Below are 24,355 nucleotides of genomic sequence, written 5' to 3' on the forward strand. Positions count from 1 at the left end.
TTAGTACATTAAATGTTGGGATAAGCAATGAAAGAAATGGGACAAGACAACCACCACAGTTATTTCTGGTTAGTCAGATGAGAGATTGCTCGCACAAGTAAAATTTTAAAAATAAAAAGTGTTGTTACAGTGTGTGTAACACCACTAAGCTAAGTGTCAAAAAACGTATCACAGCCCATAAACGAGAAATAACTGCAATTGGAGTACAAATGACTACCCAACGTTCACCCAGTGGATAACCTGACGATCTACAGATGAGATTTTGTAATGACCATACTAAGTCCAGCAAAAACATTTCACACGCTGTAACACCCACCAATAAGCCATCTTCAACAGCTCCTGCTTGGAAACGCACCCACAGAGCTGTTCTGCTTAATAAATGAGTCATGTGTTGCTCCAGGCCACCAAGCAACAACGTTTCATAGCCACAAATGTGCGCCACAAATTATTTGTACTTTGATAGAATGAAACCATTTCTATTTACATAATTCAATTTGTTTAGTGATGTTGCTTTGAATGTGATGTGGGTGCAGTCTAAGGCTCCACTTATGTTTGGGAATCCAGCAATAGCATGATTTGGACACGTTTGGTGACGGCTGTAAGGGAACTGGATTTAGGCTGGGGCCAGTGGAATTATGGCATCCAACACTGCCAGCTTGATCCTGCTCAGAGATGGCTGGAAATGCTGCATGTCTCCAACCTCACGCTGGAATGTGCCGGTGGTCAGAATCCCCGATTGCTTTCTGTTAGTAGAGATTAGCAATTAGAGATTGTATGAGTAGATTGTGGTTTCACTATTCTACCGCTAGATTATGTGCGCAAGCATGAGCAGAGTTATGTGTATATTTACGCATATTCTAAAGTATAAGTACAAGTTGAGAAATCCCATGTGTGTACACACTGATGATACATGAGGCTCCAGGTGTTTTAGTCCATACATAGATAGGGAAGGTGCTCCGATCTTCATGCCAGCGCTCATATGCTTTCTGTCCCTTTGCTTCCTTGACTGAGTATCTGGAATGGTTAACCAGTGCAAAAGGAGATGACCCTCTGTTCAACATGGACTCTGGGAAGGCCTTGTACAGGCCTTGGGTTGCACGCCTCCACATCCCATGCAAATGCTGTGGTCTCTCCTCCACGCTACATGATCCATTCTTTCTGGTCATCCTCTGCAGCATAATATTGCAGACCCTAAATAGTTCACATAATACGTAGTAAAACATGTAATTGAGGCATGGCTTCATGTCAATTCCTTCGTTCATTGAACAAAAGAGTTACTCTGTAGACTAAAATTTTCAGATTGTCAGAGCCAAAGCCCTAAGACTAAAAGAGTGTGTGATTCCGGGAAAAAGGCTTGTTGAAAGAAAAAAGGAAGCGACGAAGAAAGTGAAAGTGGAATACTGGAAAGTGAAACTGTTGTTGTATTGTGGTGGTGCTGTCAAGGTATAAAAGAGAGAACTGCCTGCTGCTTCACAGCATCAGGAGTCCAGACTGAAGTCAGACGCAGTGAAGAGTGAGCCAGCCACAACTATGAATTCAGCTGTCATTACCTTTTTCATCAGCCTGCTTGTCCTGTGTGCACAAGGTACTGTAAAAACTTTGATGTTACTATACTTTAATTTCTTCTTACTGTATGCTTTATATATATATATATAACATAATATATTCCATAATTTCCCTAAGGTACTCTACCAAAGGGATCAATAAAGTTTCATGCCTTATCTCTTACTTTTATCTTACATATATATGTATAGTGCAGGGGTCGCAACCCACAGCCCCGGAGCCACATGTGGTTCTTTCATACCTCTGCCGTGGCTCCTTGTGGCTTTGCAAAATAAATAATGAGCATTTAATTTAAATTTATTTTATTTTAGTTTGTTAGTTTTTTCAAATCTGATTCTAAATTTGAGGATTATGGTCAGAGTAGATGGTATTGATGAACTTTTAGAACATTATCTTCTCTATCTGCAGTTCCTTTCGTCTCTACAGAGTGTTTATCATGTTGCCCTCCTTGTTTTGGTGTTTTGGATACTGACTGCCTTTAAGAGTTTCCGTTTGAAATAAGGTTATATCTGTTTTTCCCACAGGGCAGCAAGCCAGCGGATCGAGCAAGTGCAAGTGTATAAACAGTTACATCAGCAGAGGCAGTCGACAGCTCATTGGGGCTCAGGTAGTCGTGTTCCCCCCAAGCATCTTCTGTCCACGGACAGAGATCATGTGAGTAGATGAGATTAACAGAGCAACATATACTGACCCATCATTCAGCTGCATTCTTTAACGTCTCTCTAACACAACTCTTTGTTCTCTCCCAGTATTAGTACAGCAGCAAACAAGGAAAAATGCGTGAATCCTCAGTCACCCCTCGGACAACACATTCTGAAGAACAAAAGCAAGTATGATCAGCTGAAGCACTCTAACTTCACACAACATAAAGCAGTGTTCATTGTCAGAGTTTCCAATATCAAAAGTTCTGTGATTGTTTCAGATGTTTCCTGATTTTCACTGTCACATGTTACTTCAGGCACGGGAAGAAGGAAGCTGTGAGCACGACGGCAGCTTCTGGTCAGACTGCTACTTTGAGCTCATCCACATTCCACACCACACCCAAGCTGTAGGAACCTGCACTGAAGATTTTGCAGTGGAACTATAACATGGTTCCAGGCTACAGGTGAAACATGATTTCAGTTCCCCTGCAGAAGAGAAGGACTTGTCCACCATCACTGTAAATACAAACGAAGACTTGAAAGATCCAATAAAACATGTACACACTCACCCTCTCTCTGATAGACACACACACATTCTTTAGTTTTTGAGTTATGTATGTTTAGTTAGATTATTACATATTATCTACATGTGTTTTGTTTTTGCTTAATGTCTTTAATAAATGTTTTAAAATACACATGTGGTTCTATTTAATGTTGTAAAAGGGTGCATACTGCCAACCACTACAATGCAGAGCTCCAAAATTGTTCTACCTCGCTGTTGATATGGTCATTTGATTGTTGTAAAATAATTATTAATCAGAGTCCTGTTTGTTCAGAATAGCAATCAGACTTCTGATATGTTCACTAGCTCTCATGTTAGGTTTGCTACTGTCACAAAGCTACTAAGTGAGCAATGTTCTGCTGGGCACTTGAGGCACTGCAATATGTATTTCTAACAGCTGAACAATGCCTGCAGGTTGAGTTAGACAGCATCTGATGAGTCAATCAAATCAACCTCAACGTGAATGCCGCTTCAGTGGAAGGATGCAAGTGAAGGAAATCTGACCTAGACTGGACTTGGTGGACTTCTTTAGTCCACTGAAGAGAAGGCAGATGGAGACCCCTGCAGTAATAGTTATTGTCATCCAGCGTCAGATAAGAACCTTGGTGCGACTAATGATCCTAATGTATCATTAAAAAAAGGTTATGATGTTAATGTGCCTGCACAACAGTGACAAACTGTAAATCTGACCTTGAGATTCAATTTTTTTAATTAAATTTTATTTATATAGCGCAATTCACAATATATGTCATCTCACAGCGCCAGTAATAGAATACTGCCATTATATCGAAAAACTATAACCATGTCTTGGGTGTTTGTGATCTCAGGGACTGTCTGTGTCATCATTGTTCAGATTTTTTTCAGAGCATCACTTGAGCAGAGTCACCACCAAACACAAATGCATGTCATTTTGAAATGATTGGTTAAATGAAACCAAGCATCCTGTCTAAAATGACATAAAACAGCAAACCATCAGGTCAATACGATGTGTTATTACATCGAAGAATCTTCTCAGCTGAAAGCTTGACATGAATGTTTTTTAGACAGACAAGATTAAGAACAGCTACTTAAAGACATGTAAAAACAAACAAACTAACTCACAAACAAACAAACACAGGAGTCAGAAATACTGTCAGTTTGTGGTCCAGTAAATCAAGCATAATGTGTTACATCAGTGGTCCCTTACCTCAGCAGATCAACCCCTGGAGTTAGTGAGGCCACCCAGGTGCACCTTGCAAACAGAGATACTGATATCTGTGGATCCTCTGTCATCTTAATATCCCTAAAACCTTCAGAAAATGTCAGAGCTTCAAAACTCATCCCACGTGAAGCTTTTTACTCGACCACCTCAGAATTACAGCTCAAGGATGCTGGCTGGACATAGTCAGTTAGAAGACTTTAATTAGTCACGCTGCAGGTTTTAGACTGACGGTATATAATTAATAATGTCAGAGTAAATCCAATCCAACTGCAAAGCCTGAGTTAGTGAGACTTTCTGCATCAGTTCCATGAGTATAATCCAACATATAATAACATATAATACTGATGATGCAAAGAGAACATATTGATGAAACATGGTGGATGAGAACTCATGTTTGACAAAACATATTAATGTAGAGATTAAAATGGTAACAGACTGTCCTAATGATGAGGAGAAAAAGTGGAGAAACGCTTCTCTTTCTGGAGCAGACAATGTGGAAACGAAGAAAAGCTGTCAGGATTTGAAATCTCAGTAACACCTAAAGCTCTATGAAATATAATCACTACTGGATTGTGATTGTTGAAATTGAAACACCAATAAATATATTAAATCTGTTACAACCATCCGTATTCATGTGGTTTGATTTGAGTTTTCAGTAAAATCCTTCCCCAGCAATCATTCAGTGGTTGGAATTCTTTTTCGGACAAAGCGGTTTTTAACTGGGGGCTTTCTGCTGTTCCCACTGTCGCCAGCAGGGGGCAGACATGAGCCACGTGTGAACAGCGAAAGTGAAACCAACACGCAGACACGTCTCCGCTCCGGTTGCTCAGGACACGAACAAGACGAGCTCTGCATTATGGAGGTAGGCCGCATGTATTTCTGTATAAAATGACTGCATTTGGCTTAAAGAAGACGACATGTGAAGGCAGGAGCAGACTGAGCTTGTGGTCCAGGTCCGGACAGCGACCTGACTGACTGACTGTCTGACTGACTGTCTGACTGACTGACTGACTGACTGACTGTCTGACTGACTGACTGACTGACTGACTGACTGACTGTCTGATTGTCTGACTGACTGACTGACTGACTGTCTGACTGACTGACTGACTCAGCCTCCATGAACATGTTTCTGAAGTTGACCAGAGCGTTAACAGTAGAGTAATGAGCCACACTGCTGTTACTTAACAGATCCAGTTCTGTCGTGTCCAGCGTGTGTTAAAACTAAAGGCAACAATTCTTTCTATAATCTTCTGTAAGTATTTAAAAGCACTGAATTAATCGAATATATGTTAATATTGTTTTTAATAGCTCTACTCGTAATAAGAATAATTCTTGCCTTTGGTTCATGTGAAGCTGTGAAGGTTGATCCACCTTCAGTCTCCAGCATGTGTTTAAGGACACGTCTTTATGTCTGTCCCAGTAGGTGGTGATCCTGACTAGAGGCTCATTTCACTCATTATAGCCTCCTCTTTCCTCGATCCTCTGGCCCTTGACCCGTCTCAGTCTTCGTCATAAACAACATCTCTATTCCTAAACTGCACCTCGAGGACAGAGGACAGAGCTATAAGCTATGAGGAACAGGTGTATCCTCGCTGTGTCCAGATCCCCTTATCTCATTTCCCTAATTGCACATCCTTGTTTCCTTTCCTCGACTTCTCTCCTTGTGTCATAGTACCTCCGACCAGAGATTCAAGTGGACGAGGTGAGAAGAAGATGAGAGCAGACAGGAGTGGAGGCACCAAGTGTTAAACAGAATGACACATCCTCACATCGGAGCATCAGTTTAAATGAACGTCAGTTCAATAAGATGTGGCACAGCTGTGTCACTGTTCTATTGGAACCGAACACTGGTTTAGGATTTCTGTCAGATGAGCAGAACAGTGTTTATGATGCTATGTGTTCCATAGAAAATAAAAATCTATACATTCTTGACATTCTACCATGTTGTTACTTGAATTATGAGGTGAATAGAATATGTACCGTATATTATCATAAACACTGTTCATAAACCACAGCGTTAGGTTCTAATAAAACAGTGGACAGGTAATACAGCTATGCTACATGTCATATTTAACTGATTTTGCTTTAAAGTGAGGTGAGGATGTCTCATTGTGTGAATCACCTGTAGCCTAGACTCCTCCACTCCAGTCTTCGCGAGGGCTGAGACATGAGGACAGGAGTCAAGGATAGGCAATTAGTGAAGTGAGACAAGGGGCTTGTTTCTTTTTTCTAAACTGAATAAGTGTACATTCAAAGTAACCCTGGAGCTGTGATGGATTACGACAAACATTGAAACCGGACATCATTTAACTTGTTTTACTCCTTTTAAAACAACAACAACAAAAAAACTCTGATAGTTTTTGCATTTTTACTACTCGTCTCCTCATTTTGCTTTTTGGCTTTTTCAAAACTTTCTCAAATTTCAACTCAAAACAGTAAATATATCATCAGCTCTTGGATGTTAATTGATGTGTTTGCATTTGTCTGCTGTATAATAATAACATGAAACAAAGATTTGATGCAGAGAGCTGGATATAGTTCTAGAGTAACCGTCTCAGCCTTATTATATTGTATCATCAACAGATAAACTGTTCTTCCAACTTTTTAAATATATCTATATAGCAAGCTGCATTTAGTTTGAGTGATGGGTGTAATAACTAACTTCAGCTGTTATTTCCTGATGCAGTTCATCAAGGACGTCACTATCATCATTACTGAAGGCAATCATGAAGACCCCAAGAGATTAAAGGAGATTCTTAACTCTTACAAAAATGAGAAAAAAGATGGCCGCTACAAAGTGAGTGGAAGTTTTGAGCAGCTGGAGAACCTTGTAGCCACTCTGTCACCAGCACGGCATCAATCCAGTTTTGCCACACATGGACGGACCTTTCGGCAAGATAACCATGTTTCAGCCCATGCCAAACATCTGGATGTGTCTGGGGTTGTTATGGACTATATTAGCCAAAAATGTGCAGACAAACTTAAAAAAATCCAAGGTGACAGATTTCTCATTGAAACACAGCCTGACCTCAGAGCAGTCCACAGTCGACCAAGTAGTTCAGTGCAGGTGACTTTCAGACCACGGCATGGCTCATTCTGCCCTCCTGACGGGCCTCATTATGACTTTGTCAAACAGCGATTCATCACATTGTACCAGAGAACTGCCGCTGACCTACAGGTCACATCTATCCGTTTGAGCTCACATGACTATACGGAGCTTCAGAGAAAATTTCCACACCTTCTTTTCAAGCCCAGCCCCAGAAAATATGAAGTGACCGCCATGGGACCTTTTGCACACATAGCTAAATTGAAAGAGTTTCTCTCACAAAATACACAGAGTTCAAGCAAGAGCCCAGTCAACAAAGGTTCTGAAGACACCCCAAGCAGCAGAACCTTGGGTCTTTCACCTACATGCAGCGCAGATCCTGAGGAGGAAACATGTCCAATTTGTATGGAATCAATACTAGCAAAAGAAAAAAAGACATTGCGGTGCAAGCACTCATTCTGCAAAGACTGCCTGAAAAGAGCTTTCGACTACAAGCCTGTATGTCCAACCTGTGGAGAGATATACGGTGTTTTGAAAGGGACACAACCTGATGGAGGCACAATGAATGTCACCCAAAACTCTTCATCTTTGCTGGGATATGAGAAATATGGAACAATAATCATCGATTACTACATTCCAAGTGGCATTCAACAAGTAAGAGTACAGAAACTTTACAGAAATTTTTTTCTGTTCCCTTTTTCATCTGTTCTTCTCATTTTCATTTCTTATCTGCCTAGCTACTAAATTTTGATCTTCTGGCAGGTAGGAGTTGTGATGAAAAACGATAGCCAAGACATGATTATATGAATGCATGTATGACCTTCTCATGGTTGGTGCGAGCAAGGATGGACCTGATCATGTGCCTCAATAGGAGACACAGTTGGACAATACTTGTCCAAAGAGCTCACCTACCATAAGTATGCCCAGTTCTCTTGCTGTTTTTCTGATTTTTGTGGACAGGGACAGGGCAGCGTTATACAGACTTTGGAGGGCCAAAACTCATAATTTCTTCATTTTCTGTTAGCTGGAGGAAGTTTTGGGACATTAAGCACTTGCTGTCTGGAAGGCAAGACGTAGGCCGCAGTAGGCCGCCTTGCCTTGTTTTTGAATGTGACATACAGACAGGTGGTACCATAATCTTTCAAGAAAGTTGTAAACTAATGAGTGGATAAAAGCAGTCACAGCAGAAGCTTTCTCAAAGGTGCACTGCATGATACCGTTAAGCAATTAACATCCAATAGGGAGCACGCCCAGTAGCAGTCTACTTTCACTGCCTCATTACAATTGAAATAGCTTTGTTTTTTTTTTTTTTGAATTTTGTGTGCATGCAAACATCTGTATATGTTTTCTTTATGTTATAAAATTATTTAGTAGTTATCAAGACAAAAAAATAAATACTAACGGCAAACAAGCTGTGGCCACCCGGTCCCTTGAAAATCCATAATACATTTTACCTTGACAGATTCCATTAACTTAGAGGAAGTTTTGCCATCTGCAGGAGGAGCATCCAAACCCTGGTCAGCCGTATGAAGGTGTGTCTCGGAGGGCTTACCTCCCAGACTCCTCAAAAGGCAGGATGATCCTGGACCTGCTGAGGCGAGCCTTTGATCAGAGACTTATCTTCACTATTGGTCGGTCCACCACCAGTGGCAGGAACAACATGGTCACGTGGAATGACATTCACCACAAAACCTCAACACATGGAGGACCAACTCAGTAAGGACTCTTATTTTGCATTGTTACATTTTATTGATTGCTAATGTATTGGTTGACCACAAAATTTACCTCCACCAGTTTCAGACTCTAATGTAATTGTTTGTATGTTTAGGATGGTATTGACAAGTGTAATGGAATGGCATACACAAAATGCCACACACTAAATGTACTCCACTGTTCACTGTGACTGTTTTTGACATGTTTCATACTCAAATGTCACAAAATGTTTTCTTCCGTGTACAGTAAAATGGCATGCATTATTACTCGAAAAAAACATTTATTTGACCTGAACATCATCATCAGTTTCACAGGCTCATTTTTTATGTAAGTGTATGAATTTTCATCAGCTATGAAACTGTCCATATGAAGTCACTGAATTTCTGTCACTGTGTTTGCAGCTATGGATATCCTGATCCCGATTATCTCAGCCGAGTTCGAGATGAACTGAAAGTCAAAGGAATTGAATGAGTCATTTTAAGGTTTGTCAGCACATGAATGCAAAGATGTTTATAGATGTAATAAATCATGTGATTATCTAGAAAAAAAAGTTATGTACAAACATCTCAGATTTAAAAATGCATGTGTAAATTTGGTATTCTATTAATAATGAAACCAACACATATTAATCAGCTTAAGTTTTTTATTCTGTTTCATTTGATTTTTTTTTTTTGTTGTTGTTGTTGTTGTTGTTGTCTTAATTACATTTGGAAAAGCAGAATTCTAAATTTATTATGTTCAAAATGTTCTACACTATACACTGAGATATTTTTGTAAATAAATGTGTTGCGGCCTATCTTTAGATCCCAACCCGGGTGGATTAATAGTGATGAATGAGTTATACAGGCAGAAATAAGGGCCTCAAATAAGCCTAAAGGGATGATTGGATGTTCAAGCACATGAAAAGTTATATTAATTTAAGCTAGATTGTTTGAAATGCAAATATTCTATTTCTTAGAGAATAGAGAATGGTGAAGCGTCATTGCAGTGTGCTCCAGCAGCACTACACCTGAATATATACAATATAGCTACTGTCAAGAAATGCATGAAGGGTCTACTTAGCTACTACCCTAGAAAAACAAATGGTTGTGAATGCAATTTTGCTACGTTATTTCTGACAGGTAGGCTTTTGCACCTCCTTATTCATTAGCTGATAGCATGATCGGTACAAGGACTATTGACTATAATAGGGCAACTTAAAATGCAGCTTTATTCAAATGACACAGTGCCACAGATGACAAAAGAAAGATGGGAAAGGTATGTTGACTTGCTGGATGATGGTATGTCAATAAAGGCTATAGCCAGGCACTTGAATGTTCACATTGCCACTTTGCCAACCCTTTCAGGAAGAGCGATAAAACAATCTACAAGCCAGCACAGACAGTCTCATTACCTCTGTGCACCACAGATGTATCACACTACGGTTTTACTGCAGTTTCAATAGTGAACACACTCATTACTGACTACTGAGTTCTGTCTATTTGGCCATGGTCATTTCCATTATAACACGCATTCGGCTGCTTCATTGACGTCCATTCTGTTGTAGAGGTGCCTTGTCTTGCAACAACAATTTGTTGTTAAACAGACACATTAGTGGACATGCCTGTTTTAACATCAGCGCCACACTTGACTTTTTTAATATTAAAAACAGCCATGTGGGTGAAGAGGTACAGCACTGAAATCGTGTTTAAGAAACAGACCATTGTAATGATCTGTCATCTGTCTTTGGAGAATCACCAGCAGGGGGCACATTCTCCCAAACAGCAAGGCTTGTCGAAACCTCAACAGACTTTTTGCTCAGAGATTAGACATTCATCAGGCACCCAGTAATTAGGTACACAGGTGATACTACCCATGTGGATGGAAGTTATCCTGTTCCAAAGACTTTCAGGATAAGAATGAGGGCTTGTAATCTGATAGAGTGACTGATTGAGCCATTGTGGTAGCAGATATACAGTGCTGTCTTATACCACCCTGAAAGTTCTTATTAAAAGCATTTATTCAAGAACTAAGTGTCTGTCCAGTTAGTTAACATGCTCTATAATGTTTAACCCCAATAACCTCTTGTATGTTTCAGGGTGATTCAATTATCTTAACCTTTCTCTTTTAATCATCTTGTTTTTTTCATTGTTTTCCAAAGTCTTGGTAATTCAGATCTTTCATTATTGGATGTGAAATACGTGTTGACTGTTTTTAGTATAAGTAAAACATAAAGATACCTTTTGTATTGTAAAACTGTTATGTTTTACATGTATGTCACTAAAATGCTGGCAGTGAAATGTGTAGGTGAGATTGTCAAGAAATGTGGCAATATGAGAACCATGATGTTGGGATACTGTATGACTAAGAAAGAAATTAATGTCTTTGTTTTATCCACTGAAGTGTTCATATACCGGGCAGGCAAGTGTAAAAAGTTTGAATACATCCAGACAGATAGGTAGGTGCTTTATTCATCCCCTTGGGGAAATTCAACTTGGGAGGCATCTTGATTACTTTTATTATTGGTCACTAAAATGAGAGAATTGAAACCCATCGTAACTTCCTCGATTGTCTTTGTTTTCTGCACGCCTAGCTCAGGTTTTTGCATACTATGTAAAAGGTTGATCACCTGTTGTATGTGTGATTTGGTTAAAGTTGAAATCCAATAAATATCTAGAATATGCATACATAAACATTTTAATATTTTACTACCAAAGAGTGCAAGAGAATATGGCAGTCAAATACAAACAATAACAATAAGGCAAGTACGTGTTGACAGTGTTTTGTTCAGGTGTTTGAACTGAACTGGCTGACCTTCCACTCAGGTGAGCTCAGCTCATCATCCAGGATCAGTCACCGACAGTGTCGCTGAGCCAGACACACTCATTTCCTTTACTTGTACCCTACTGAGCAGTGACTTCAACCCCAATAACCTTGGGGCTGGTTTCTTTTCATTTAGGTTATCGCAGCAGAAACTCAACCAAAATGCAGGAATGAATGGGATCTTTAAGTGTTCATCACACTTTCTGTTAGAGCTGTTTGCTATCATCTACAGCAGGCCAGTTTTTATGTCTTTCTCTCTCATCTCTCTGTAATCTGCCCTCTGACTGGAGGAGGGTCAACACATTGCCGTTGAATCTACAGTGCTGGGGAATACATGCGATAGATCTGATAGTTGTACCGAGTTATTGAAACCACTGTCACAGTGTCACACTTTTAACCTGCTAGATCTCCATGGTGACTGATGCTGTGGAGCTAATCTGGCCGGGAGCAGGCTATGATCAGAGTTTAGGATTTACATCGTCTGGAAGAAGCATCTCCCTTTAACCAAATGGTTTCTTGACTATTATGTATGAGCGATACAGATTCTCAGCTGAGGGAAAGTATCTCCAAACCTGTTGAGTTGTGCGTCACTAAAATCACTGAATAAAGCCGGGTAGTTACAATATTACACACTGTATGCATTGTGTTGCCATGGAAACTAGATGTGTATTTAGTTGGAAATCACATAAATATGTTTTTATGTTTGGCTCTGATTTGTTGTCAGGTCTGTTTACTCTGCTGGTACTGCAGCTGATAGAACATAGATTAGAAAACGGATTATTCTACTGGTAAATATTACAGAGAATTTTCAATCAATAACATTAATTTTGCTTTATTTGGCCAAAAATTAAAATGATATCCTGCATTATGGGACAGTGTCAGACCGAAATGCACCGCAGTACAAGATCATGTTTACATATATTAAGTTTAACTTTAACATGCAGCTGTCAGTTGGAAATAATCAGCTGCATCGATCAGTAAAATAAACATATTGACACGTTTAAAAATGTTTTCTACCAACATTCCTGTCTTGTATCATTTGTGGTAGCAGCACTTTTTACCTTAATAAATGTTTATATTCCTCTTTGTTCTCCATTAAAACAACATGTTGACTGAAGCAACTGCACATTTAATTTTCTGCAGAAGAAGAGTTCCATGATGTGTTAAACGCCTCCTGTTATGTGAACAGAGTCTGAAGCACAAAGTCTGAGTTGGCAAAGAAAGTTGAAGCACCTTCACGATATCTGTGATCTCTGGCTGGGGCTTTAGTTTTTGTCAAGTTGACGAACACAAAGAAAGCCTGGCTGTGTTCAACTTGCTCACCTGACTTTTGTTTCTTGCATCATGAGACCTCAGTGGATTCACTTCCCCTGTTTGCTCCGTGTTAGAGTGCATTTGCTACATTACTGTCCTTGTTTGACTTAAGCTAAAAAATGACTTTGACTCGAGACACTGCTACCAAGGAGGGACTTTCGTCTATGTGTACCTGTAATTACATTATGACTTTTCCCTCCACACAACCACTGAAGTGTACCAGACTTCTTACAAAACACTGTTTTGTTCTTGTTTTTTGTTTGACCAATTTAACTGTTGAATTGAGTGCATACAATAAATCCATCCCATCCCCTATAAATAGCCATCTTTCAGTTATTTTCATTAAGATAAAGAGATTCTCAACACCATAAATCCAAGCAGATGTAATTATGGCTTTAAAAATGTTATCACTATGTACATACATATACACACTGTAAAATATCTGGCAGCATCTTTACTTCTAAGACAGTGTTTGGTAGGAGAAGCACCCTGAGCAGCAGTAACAGCCTTCACATAACACCGTTGCTTTTGACAGTTTTCATGATTAATACTTCATAAGGTAGAACCTGTCCCAGTGAAAACTACTGACAAGGAATGACTTGCATCACAACACACCAGCAGAGGTGAGAAAGCATGTTTGGTTTCATTTTTCATGGGGCTTTTGTTAAAAAATTTAATTATATTCACAAAAACTGCAGATTTGGAACTGCAACATTTTATCCTCTTTTTAAAAAAATACATGACCTTATTTTCCTCTGAAGTGTAATTGACAATTTAAGTGAATGTGTGAGATTTTTTATAATGGTTGAATTTGCTGCATTTTCAATATTCAAACCAGTGTGGAATTGACAAAACCAAATGCTGGACCTTCCAGATAAAAATGTACTGTGTAATTCATCTGAAGTATGAACATCATTTCACTTATGTCACAGTAATACAAGCAAGCATGTAATCATGTGTCTTCTGTATTTGGAATCGGTTAAGAAACTCTATTTACATCCAGTGGAACTCAAGCAGTACGCATAAAACCAGTAAAATGGCATTAGCTGAAGTAAATCCTAATGGGACAAGGAAGTTATGGTCGAGATTCAAACAAAAATAAAATCAGTAATGTGATTAGGCACTTCCAAGCTCTTTGTTTATTTTCTAGGGTCAAAGAAAGTACACAGACTAGAGGTCCCTTTATTTAGATAACATTGATAATCTCTCATATTTACTCTGCAACTTGAGGTGATTTTCCAAAGCAAAAAACTCTTTATCCCTCTTCTCTTCATCCACAGTCACTGACCAGTCACTTTTAGCCCTATGCTACATACAGGATCAGAATAAAGCAACATCTTTCACAAGATCCATGAGGTTGAGTAGTAAACATGTTAAAACAGAAACAGTTCAACAAATGTGAAAACAAAATTCATTAAACTGAGGCAAGATGAAATTAAGAACAAGGTACAGTTCATGGTGAAAAGGCTTTGCTGAATGTTTTGTTTGTTTTGAAAGTGCAGCTGAACAATGACAGATTTTGGAAAGCTATTTTGACAAATGTCATTTGAATCTGTTCCTGATATAAATACATACATTAACATCTGGAATGTAGGTCCATCTTTTGACTCTTCTGATAAGATTTTAGTGAGTGAGTTAAATAATCCATCTGATTTTTCAAGTTTACTGAATACAATGGATTTATTTTGAGAGCACTTACAAGTAACTGCACAATAAGACTGTCTGCATATTAAAGCTGACAGTTTAGGAAATGCACTTGTCTGCCATCAAGCCCACACATACATGAGAAGACCTAAATCTATTTAAAGCTCTGTCCTTCTAATGCTATGATAGGTATGACAAGATTAGCCTAGCTTAGCATAAAAATCTAGAGGCAGGGAAAATTGCTAGACTAGCTCCATTAAAAAGGACATATTGCACCTCTGAAAAGCTGAAGCCATCTGATTTCCACATTGTACACTGTAAGCAAGCTGGTCAGCCACCCAATCAAGAACTGTGCTTGCTGCAAAACAGGGTTCATAACGATGATGTCCGAGATGCTGCCTGGAGTCACCGCACACAGCGAGCTTTGGTCAAGAAAAGGCTCCAAATCTCCTTAAAACAGATCTTTTATAATTCTGTATGTAAAGATGCAGAAAAAAAACAACCTTAAAGTGGTTCAGTGGCGCTCTGGTACAAGTTTATGTTTGATCCAGTACTTTTAAGTGACTAAACATCTCCATTTCCTGTCACTGTACTGGAGTGGGGGTGGAAAAATATTCATCTTTAGTTTATTTTGCTAAATGTCTTGTGGAAAAGATGTGAAGGTGCTTTACTGTTACTTAACCGATCCGAGTCACTCATTCAAATTTAGACAGGAAATCATCATGAATACATAAATCCTGCATTAAACCCCACGGATTAGTTAATTTTTTTATACTTCTCAAATCTACTAATAAGTAGAAAAAACTTAATATTTTAATTTGTTATTTGCTAACAGAGGTAGCTGACAATGACTTGGTCTGCTTTCCTGAGTTTGTTCCTTCCAATAAAGTATTTCATTTTGACCAGCCATCCACACAAAGAGCTGATTTACCATGGTGAGTATCTGCTAAAACAGGAGACAATGGTTTTTGTTGATACCACCTCAAATCCCATAAGTGACACATTTTAGGGCCATTTGTTTTATCAAGCAGATACAAGTGAAATGAATGTGGCACTAGACATAGATTAAGTTTTAGGCTTTCAACAGTTACTGAGTTTAACCTGGTTTATATTAGACATGCACATATTTTAACAGTGCATCTGGAGAGTCCACAACCGAAATGTACTGTATACTTTATTTTAAATTAAAAAAACACTAGCCAGAGCACATTTACAACAGTATGAACTGGTTTTTCTTCCTCATTTTAGAATGCTTGATTGATATTTAGCAATTTACTTATCCCTCCATCATAGCCATTATTTCTCTCACAGCATTTCTACACTTTTGGATGACATAAGTTTGCATTATGCCAGTCATCTGTCTACACAATGTCCGAACTGAGTCAGTCTAATGACACTAACTGTGTTTTGACTTGACACATTCAGTGGGGCTTAAGTGTAAGTAACTGATAGAAAGGTCATATAAGTCAGCACTCCATCTTTACTGGGCTGTATATAGCCTCCATGCATGTCTAGGCTTGCTGTGCCATAAAAAAACAAATTTTTTAAAGAAAGAAAAGCCAGAGTTTCCACAACAAGGTTAGGAAGAATGGAATGTTGAGTGGCACTGGGGCTCAGTTTTTAGCACTGTTGCCTCAAAGCACAAAAGCCTTTGGACCTGGGCCCTTTCAGTCTAGAATTTGTTTTTTTTTTTTTCAACTGCGTGGGGGTTTTCCCCCATAGTCCAAAGACAAGCAGGTCAAGTGAACTCTAAATTGCCTGCAGCCAGCTATATGTTATGGGTGGATGGATGGGTTGAGTAATGCGGTACCAAGTGAGAAAAATATAGAAATCAGGTAATAATTAACAGATAATGGCAGCACATTGTCCTTGGTAGGAGACTTGTGGATCTGATCCCATTAGCTGTCTTGTAATACTAGATATGAAATTCAAAGAATGCTATCCCACCAAGTACATCATATCCATACACTTAATCACATTTGGTAGAAGACTCATCAAGATCATACGCTAACCTTTCATTCTTATAAAGCATCACTGGTCTGTACGTCACAGATGCTTCTTGTGTAACGTTATCTTAAGGAATCTGTGACATACATACTGTACCTCTAAAAACCTGACAGAAAATAAAGGAGATATGAATCAGCATCTTGATTTCTGTTTCACCCATCACTAACCACTTCAATCAGAGTTGAATCAGACTTATTATTTTTTAGCAAAAGTGAACACATATATGACACATGGGAGAAACAGGGCCATGAAGGATCAACTGGGACAATCAACTGGAGGAAAAGAAATGGGGGAGGGGAAGAGGGAGAAAAGAGGGTAGCCCATTCCAGAAGTCCAGGCAGGAGTAAAGGTCAGTCAAGTCACCATGTTGGGGTTAGTACTCTGAATCCTACCCCAAAGTAAAATGCCACTTGAATGCAACAACTGCTTGCTGTCCTCTTTATAGTAGCCTCATTTAGTGAAAGCAGCCACCACAGCCCATAACAGCTCATTTGTGTTGGCCTTCATACTCTCTCCCTCAGGCTCCAGTTCCAGCAGCTGTCGCACTCTCTTCATGGCCAGGTCATATTGGTCATCTAGAAGTGGAGCGAAGGCATTTTCCAGGACATCAGAGGAATGGGCTAAGAAGATGAGTGCAAGCAGACGCTTGTCCATTCGATGAGGGTCATTCACCCACTTGTCCAGTACAGCCTCCTGGACCTTCTTGATGAGGCGCTGCTTGATGTTGTTGTTGGTCAGGGGATGTGTGGTCATATCAAAAAGCAAGAAGTTCTGCTTCTCAGTAGTGAGGACGCCTTTTTCCACCAAGTTTTTGGCCAGCCGTTCACGGACGTTCCTAAGCTGATAATGAAGCTTCAAGGGGTTCCACGTCTCTCCTAAACATGAGCCAATAAAACAAAAGACTGTTAACGCCATCACAAAACAAGTGACATGCACATCCACAAAATGGTGCTTTGACAAAGACAAAAGAACAGTCTGTAGCAGCATCTCACATGCTGCAGTGAGCTAACCTGTTGTCCCCTGGACAGTGGGATGTCATTAGAACCAATACTTTGGTACCAAGTTGATGCTACTTATCTGAAAACATAATGGTACTTGTTTTTGTATTTTACCAAAGGTACCATAGATGTTGTAAAGACTGGAGATACCAGGCAGTGACAAAAAGTGGAACGGTAGTAGCAGTTGTAGGTGTATTGCAACTTGTGGGAAAAAACACTCCAAGAGTAGCTTTTTTAACACAAGTGGCTACAGTCACTACTGTTCAGTGTATGTATGTGTTAGAAATGAAGCAACTTTTTAAGAGTCTATGTATTGAATTTTCTATGAACAGGCAAACAGGTAAACTGATTTTGGTGCCAACTACCTAGTTTCTGGTACTGGATCTAGATCCCTAGTAGAGAGGAGACTTTTCATGTGACTTTATGCCTTGGGTAGCTGTGGCTCAGGTGGTAGAGCGGTTGTTCTCTAATCACAAGGTTGGTGGTTCGATCCCCCGTCCCTCCACAGATGAAGTGTCCTTGGGCGAGACACTGTACCTGAAGTTGCTCCCAGTGGCAGACAACACCTTGCATGGCAGCCCTGTCACCATTGGTGTATGAATAGGTGAATGAGAAAACATTGTAAAGCGCTTTGAGTACCACTAAGGTAGAAAAGCGCAATGTAAGTGCAGTCCATTTGCCATTTGTACCCCCAGCAAGTGGCAAAACAAACACACTAAAGCTGCTATTAAAAGAAGGGGATGTGTGCTAAAGAGAGATGGTGAGTAGGAGAAGCAGAACTGTATGTATCAGTGTACAACTCCTGGTAAAAATTATGGAATCACCAGTCTTGGAGGATGTTCATTCAGTTGTTTAATGTTTTAGAAAAAAAGCAGATCACAGACATGCCACAAAAGTAAATGATTTAAAATGGCAACTTTCTGGCTTCAAGAAACACTACAAGAAATCAAGTAAAAAAAATTGTGGGAGTCAACAACAATTGCTTTTTTAGATCAAGCAGAGGGGAAAAAAAATATGGAACCACTCAATTGTGAGGAAACAACTATGTGTTATGTTTCTTGTCAAGGAAGAGAAATAAAGAGTCTTGATATGTTATTCTCCTGCATTCTTCACAGCAGAGTTTGTGAGGCTCAGCTTGTAAACTTTAGCAGCAGAGACAGAGCTACATAAAAATAATTGTAACAGTAGTCTTTTCTGGTTTATATTTTCGTGTTTACTTTGGCTACTTTATTGTAACAATAGCAGAGTCTTGCAACATTTTTTGTAGAAGCATTTTCTAAATGAAAGTGTTTGTTACCAGACAATCACACAGCTCAGCAATGACTGAGCAGGATAGCAGAATAATGAGTGACAATTTATTAGGACATATCCATCACGAGATAGAAGACATGGAGGCATTCAGCTCTCAGAACGGTGCAGATGGACAGCCATATATATACAGCAGGGGTTTAAAGTACAGTGTCAGACTTTCTCTGTCATTCTGTGTACACAAAGTTTATTCCTTAGGGTTTTTCAGATTAAGTGGAAATGGATACTGGAAGGCACAAAAATAATGTTTAACCCCCTTTAGTGCCAGGGAGTGTCAACCTTATTAACAACAATAGTAATCAAAATGGAAATACACATCTGTTTCTTTTTGACATGCAGTCTGTGGATGAGCCTTTAATAGTTAAATTGAGTCATGTGATGTACTCAAAATTAAGTTTTGTACAAACAGAATGTAGAAGCAAGGATGCATAGATTACCTGCCAGTCAGGGGCTATGGGATAATGAAGTAGCTAAACTCACCACTGAGCAGTTCAATCCAACTCTGGACGGTCTCTGGTGGTTGAGTGTCTTTGATGTGTTTCAAAGCTTCATCCAGAAGCACATCACCTGTTGGAGCATCTGACTTACAAATCACCTGTGAATTTCATGCAGAATGCCAGAACAGCCAGTTACAAGGTTTAATTATCAGAGTACAGCAGCTGAAATAGATGCACAATTATCATTTTCTTTTTATTCATCAAAGCTTTGGTGAAACTACAAAGCTGAAACCAGAGAATGCATACCTGCCAAAACATCAGTTGTTCCCAGGATTCTCCTGCACTTTACCTCTCTGTCTTCCCATTTAAACATTTTCCCATGAATCTCCCACACATTTAACTTTTCTTTTAAAAGAAAAAAGAAAAAAAAAGAATGCCGGAATATCCCATTGACGGTAGGCATGACTGTGGGCCTATTTGGTGTGTTTTCTACATTTCCCTCCAGCAGCGCAGGTATGCCACATGACCCAATATGCTCGCTGGCAGGTGTCATTGTTCACAACTTTGAGGACAGAATAGAACTCTTCTTCTAATTATTGGAATCCGCTTTCTCATGGTGGGACTTTACTAATTTAACTCGCACAATGCTCTCGGCTTGCCAGCATGTGACTGACATTATCCTGAGTGGCCACCTTCTTGAGTCGCTACAATGTCAAACACCTGGTAGCATAAAATGGTATGAAACTAATGTACAACACATTTTCTGACATGCTCATCTGCCTGAGCAGTTAATATTGCTTTTATTCAATTCAATTTTTCATGGCAAATAGTTAAATACGGATAATCACTAACATCCCTCAGTAAAGCTTATGTAACAGCTATGCATTGGTGGTGTTTGCAGCTGTCCATGTGCATGTCCTTAAAGGAGTGTAATCAAGGGTTTCGAGTTGACAGTGTTAGGAATAGTGGGATTGCCTGAGGCAGGGCACGAGACAATTTTCCTCATTTTTCAGAATGTCAGAAGTCAGAATGTTAACCTGTATGAAAGTAGAGGGTGAGATAATTTTGAAAATAAATGAGTTCGCTACAATACAAATTCACTTCCACGCATTCACTTTACCATAGCACTTCAGAGTTCAATAGGGCAAAGGCATCACTCCTATTTGTGACTAAAAACAGATGCACAGCATATATTTTAAAATGCATATTTAAATATATTTAAATATCCATCATGAGGACGTGTGCAAAGAAAAAGTATTACAAAATTCAGCCCAAGCAGCTGCTATTTTTTTTTTTTTTACATATAGCAGTTCTTGACTTTATGAACTAAATGTCTTACATTTATAAAAAGGTATGCTGGCATTCTACTTCAATGCTGCTAATGTGGCATTGGTGATGTGGAAGTAGCTTTCATGTTACTGTCAGAGGGAATGAATCAGTTCCAGGATTGGTAACAGCATACTTTTATCTTTCTCCAGATGCTCACTAAAGAAATACTGTTGGTATGTGAGTGAATGCCCACAGAAAAAGCACTGCATCTGGCTTTTTTTTCCGGAGGATTGATCTTTTTTTATGGCTACTTCAAACGTTTCTGGTTAAAAATCTATCAACTTTTTACAAAGGTGCTGGTGTCACTGCTGCATCTTTTCAGGAAGCCACTCACATAGGTGGGACTCATCACCCTGCTAAATAAGAACATGGCGAAGCTTGTTCTGGCCATCATACAACAGCGGTCAGAGTGGTGATATGTTGTCAAAACATTATTGTCATGAGCCCTTTTCAAACATGGAATATGTAAGATTACTGCTTCATCAGTGTCTGATTGGAAGAAGCACATGTCTAAATAGGGTTACAGAAGTAAAACCTACACACTGCTTTGGAAAAGTTTTATTGAGAAGAGCCTCCCAGCACCCTGCCAAAGCTTTTCTGCCAGAGAAAACACTACGGACACATGCTTTAAGTGAATCATCTTCTTAAAGATATTGCTGGTCTGTACCTATTTACCATTATTAATTAGACTTAGAAAGGAGACTGTCTGTTGTATCACTGTTGATAAAGGGACATGGACACTGGCCTTTTCCATTAACCATGTAATTGTAAATATAAACAATTAGATCGTTATTATATCATAGTTATTATAAATATATTTTTAAGAAGAAATAATAAAAATGCCTAATGTACTTTGTGTGTATATATATATATATATATATATTTTAAAAAAACATTGTAAATGTCTCCTCACATCTGTGTATTATTGAAAAACACATCATTTGATAAAAATTTTATGGCAGCTCTATAGTTTTTTATGCTTTACTTAATTTTTCAGCCGAGAAAGACATGTTCCCTGGGAGAAGCATACGCATAAAGCCCTGGACTTCACTTTTATGCAACCTATCATGACTTTAGGTATTAGGGGGCCTTTTTCCAAATAACTGTGCAGGTATACAAAAATGTGAACATAGCATGCAAATTGTCTCCTCTTCTGACTTAGAGAAAAAGTTAATAATTTCATTTCTACCATTTTGGCTAGAAAAAGGTTCAATTTGGTCAACTTAGTATTGACTTGTGATTTCTGGTTTGTGACTGCATTCTTGATCTGCCTATAATCATTTTTAATATAGTGCATACTTGGTTGTTTCATGTGGTCCGTTCTGTTGTAGAGATGCTGAGTGATGGAACAACAAATATTTATTCCACTATGTGAAAACGAATGGATAGAATTTAATGAAATATTACATTCTGCATTTGAACATTTGTTTAGTACATTTATGTAGTAAAAGCATAAACAGAATATATATCTCCTACCTTCCTGGCCAGCAGACCTTTCCTCCTCATGCCACAAGCCTCTAGCTGAAGGCGTCCTCGCAGAGCTAGTTCAATCAGCATGCACCCTCGCAACCCTGATGAAATGCAGTCATTCCAGAACGAGGTGTAGCCCTACATAATGGTAACACATAACAAGAGTCACCCATTCTATTACAACAGAAATACCAGAGGAATTCCTTACAGTCACACTGATCAGTGAAGTTCAGCGAGTCAGATCCAAGCAAAAGTAGTTACAGGTACTTTCAGTCACAAATGTTTTATGCACTGTCACATTCAATTATCTTAAAACGTTTGGAAACGTTTCAGCTGAAGTTACAGTTTGACATCAACTTTGTAAGTGTGTTCCTTTAGGCAACTGACAAACTAAATATAAAATAGAGACAGACTATTGCAAGTTAAAAGGCAGGTGTGGAGGGGTGTGTGGACAGTCAGGCAGGGACTTAATAAAGCTGCTCATTCTAGAGGACGCAACCCTGTAGTTATATCTGAGCCACTTTAAGGCAGAAAGCAAAAACCTTCTAAATGTGTAACTGATACACAACTCAGAGTTTTTCAGGGTTAAATCAATAACCAAAGAGGAACTTTAAATATTTCACTGTAATCTCCCACATTTTTTACTTTTCTAAAAACAAAACAAACAACAGAAACAAAATGCTGGTGGTATAGTCCATTAGTGGTAGGCACCTCTAGCAGGCCTGTCTGGTGTGTTGGCTACAGCCCCTCTGTGAAGGCAGGTGGCAATATGCCACATTACAGAAGTAGAGTAGGGCCTCGCACATCATACAATGTTCACAACTTAAATGACAGCTTCAACAGGAACTCTCCTTGGGGTGACAAACAGAGGGGCCATTACAGCTGTTAGGGTGCTCCACGCATTATACTGTTTGCGACACAGAGCATTCACATTCATTCAAATAATTATTAAACTGATATGACTAAGTGGTTGCACAAGAGATGATTTTAATGCATCTTATTATCGACTTAATTCAAATTTTGTTGCCAACTTGGGTTTTACAACTTTGCATCTTGCTGTTTAGTGGCAACACATTTGAATTACCTTCACCAGGATTCGACGTAGTAAAAAACAATACAGGCGATATCAAGACACTTTTAAATGTACCTCTTAATCTGTTACTGGTCGTTGTACAAAGTGACCTTATAGCTCTACTGTACGACACTGTTAAGCATTGCTGTCAACACTTTGTTCGAGCCTATCTGTTGGCATTTCCCTGGCCACTCTGGGTCTGGCTCCTGGGCATGCTACTGCGCCAGCAGTGTCACTACAGGCGCAAACATCACAACAAAGAGCGTCACAAGGCAGGAGCCAGTCCTCTGAACGCTGATAGCTGAATGCTAAAGATTGTTTCTTAGCACAGCCGTGACTCATAAACACATTAAATAGCTCGATGAGGAGCGACGAGGCCCGTCATTGTTGTTAGCTTACCTAGCATTTCAGCAAATATGAATGCTAACTTAACTGAAGCTATGCGGGTGAAGCACACACAGCCACCGCTAACGTTAGCTTGGCTAACATCCCGTTCACCTTATCTTCACAGCGGTACAGAGCGGATTTATTAACGATTACCTCTCGGTCTTTCAGTCCTAATAGCAACACTTCTTCCATCAACGTAAGACGTGTTTCTTTGGAGTCTCCGGTGTCATCGTCGTCCTGCTCGTCTCCCCGCCGGGGCTCGTCGTCCTCCTGGCCGGACGGACGGTCTTTCTCAGCGGCGGTGCGCGAGGCTTCGGTCCGCCTTTGCACGAGGCCCGAACTCCTCTGAGTCAAGGAAGTCATGTCTGCCGGCGAGTTGGCGAAACGACGAGGAAAAAACACGTCTCGGACTAGGATGCCCGAGATATTGGACTCTATAACGTGTCAACCATAGAGCAGCTGCCCGGAGTGTTTTGCCAGTTGGCCAGGGTTCCCTCTCCCAGCTCTCTCTGCTCCCCTTCCTTGACTTTGTCCGCAACAATATAATGTCTGTCTAATATGGCGCCGTGTGGTGAATGTGGTACCGAACTTATCCAGCAGGTAGAGGCCGAGATACGCTGAATACCAAATAAGTTGAGGTTACACTCAGTGCCTCGTCGGCTATTTTAATTATATCACCTTCTACATAATGGATCACCTAAATGTGATGGAAAAAAATGTTATTCCAACCTTCCTTCCTTTGTTAAGTAACAAGAAAATACATAAACAACATATTAACCTATTATTAATATATATATAAGTGTAGTATGTACAAATCACAACCGAGGGCCGCAATTTTAGTGACGTTTATTGCCCTGATGT

General features: G+C 39.5%; 3 protein-coding genes across 4 annotated transcripts; 2 read left to right on the forward strand and 1 right to left on the reverse strand.

Moving 5' to 3' along the window:
• The first annotated feature begins 1,454 nt into the window (after nt 1-1,454).
• cxcl20 (chemokine (C-X-C motif) ligand 20) lies at nt 1,455-2,899 on the forward strand. Of its 2 annotated transcripts, none has more exons than XM_008283516.1 (4): nt 1,455-1,585; nt 2,088-2,217; nt 2,313-2,389; nt 2,522-2,899. In XM_008283516.1, exons 1-4 carry the CDS (start codon nt 1,531-1,533, stop codon nt 2,542-2,544), a joined length of 285 nt encoding a protein of 94 aa, XP_008281738.1. In that variant the 5' UTR covers nt 1,455-1,530; the 3' UTR covers nt 2,545-2,899. The 2 variants fall into 2 exon arrangements, with proteins under 2 accessions (XP_008281738.1, XP_008281737.1); XM_008283515.1 differs by having other exon boundaries at nt 1,457-1,585; nt 2,313-2,393.
• A 1,851-nt stretch (nt 2,900-4,750) lies between these two features.
• On the forward strand, nt 4,751-11,398 carry LOC103358517 (E3 ubiquitin-protein ligase DTX3L). The gene is made up of 4 exons (XM_008283517.1): nt 4,751-4,829; nt 6,654-7,667; nt 8,512-8,729; nt 9,128-11,398. The coding sequence occupies exons 1-4, from the start codon at nt 4,824-4,826 to the stop codon at nt 9,195-9,197; spliced, it is 1,308 nt and encodes a 435-aa protein (XP_008281739.1). The 5' UTR covers nt 4,751-4,823; the 3' UTR covers nt 9,198-11,398.
• Nucleotides 11,399-13,950: 2,552 nt separating this feature from the next.
• golph3a (golgi phosphoprotein 3a) lies at nt 13,951-24,048 on the reverse strand. Its single transcript, XM_008283518.1, has 4 exons — nt 23,648-24,048; nt 22,042-22,173; nt 19,280-19,394; nt 13,951-17,368 (listed from the first exon to the last, which is right to left on the reverse strand). The coding sequence occupies exons 1-4, from the start codon at nt 23,855-23,857 to the stop codon at nt 16,944-16,946; spliced, it is 882 nt and encodes a 293-aa protein (XP_008281740.1). The 5' UTR covers nt 23,858-24,048; the 3' UTR covers nt 13,951-16,943.
• Between the last annotated feature and the right edge of the window lie 307 nt (nt 24,049-24,355).

The sequence above is a fragment of the Stegastes partitus genome, unplaced genomic scaffold (genome assembly GCF_000690725.1).
Source record: "Stegastes partitus isolate 25-593 unplaced genomic scaffold, Stegastes_partitus-1.0.2 Scaffold316, whole genome shotgun sequence".
NCBI classification, from domain to species: Eukaryota; Metazoa; Chordata; class Actinopteri; family Pomacentridae; genus Stegastes; species Stegastes partitus.

What these genes read in the sequence shown, in the direction of transcription:
- LOC103358517 (XM_008283517.1), top strand. An exon ending in TTCCAAGTGGCATTCAACAA is followed by an intron (nt 7,668 to 8,511) that starts GTAAGAGTACAG and finishes TGCCATCTGCAG; the next exon opens with GAGGAGCATCCAAACCCTGG. An exon ending in ACACATGGAGGACCAACTCA is followed by an intron (nt 8,730 to 9,127) that starts GTAAGGACTCTT and finishes CTGTGTTTGCAG; the next exon opens with CTATGGATATCCTGATCCCG.
- cxcl20 (XM_008283515.1), top strand. Translation starts at nt 1,531, where the DNA reads ATGAATTCAGCTGTCATTACCTTTTTCATCAGCCTGCTTGTCCTGTGT. An exon ending in TGTCCACGGACAGAGATCAT is followed by an intron (nt 2,218 to 2,312) that starts GTGAGTAGATGA and finishes GTTCTCTCCCAG; the next exon opens with TATTAGTACAGCAGCAAACA. An exon ending in ATTCTGAAGAACAAAAGCAA is followed by an intron (nt 2,394 to 2,521) that starts GTATGATCAGCT and finishes ATGTTACTTCAG; the next exon opens with GCACGGGAAGAAGGAAGCTG.
- golph3a (XM_008283518.1), bottom strand. Translation starts at nt 23,857, where the DNA reads ATGACTTCCTTGACTCAGAGGAGTTCGGGCCTCGTGCAAAGGCGGACC. An exon ending in TAGGACTGAAAGACCGAGAG is followed by an intron (nt 22,174 to 23,647) that starts GTAATCGTTAAT and finishes ACCATTATGTAG; the next exon opens with GGCTACACCTCGTTCTGGAA. An exon ending in TTGGATTGAACTGCTCAGTG is followed by an intron (nt 17,369 to 19,279) that starts GTGAGTTTAGCT and finishes GCTCATGTTTAG; the next exon opens with GAGAGACGTGGAACCCCTTG.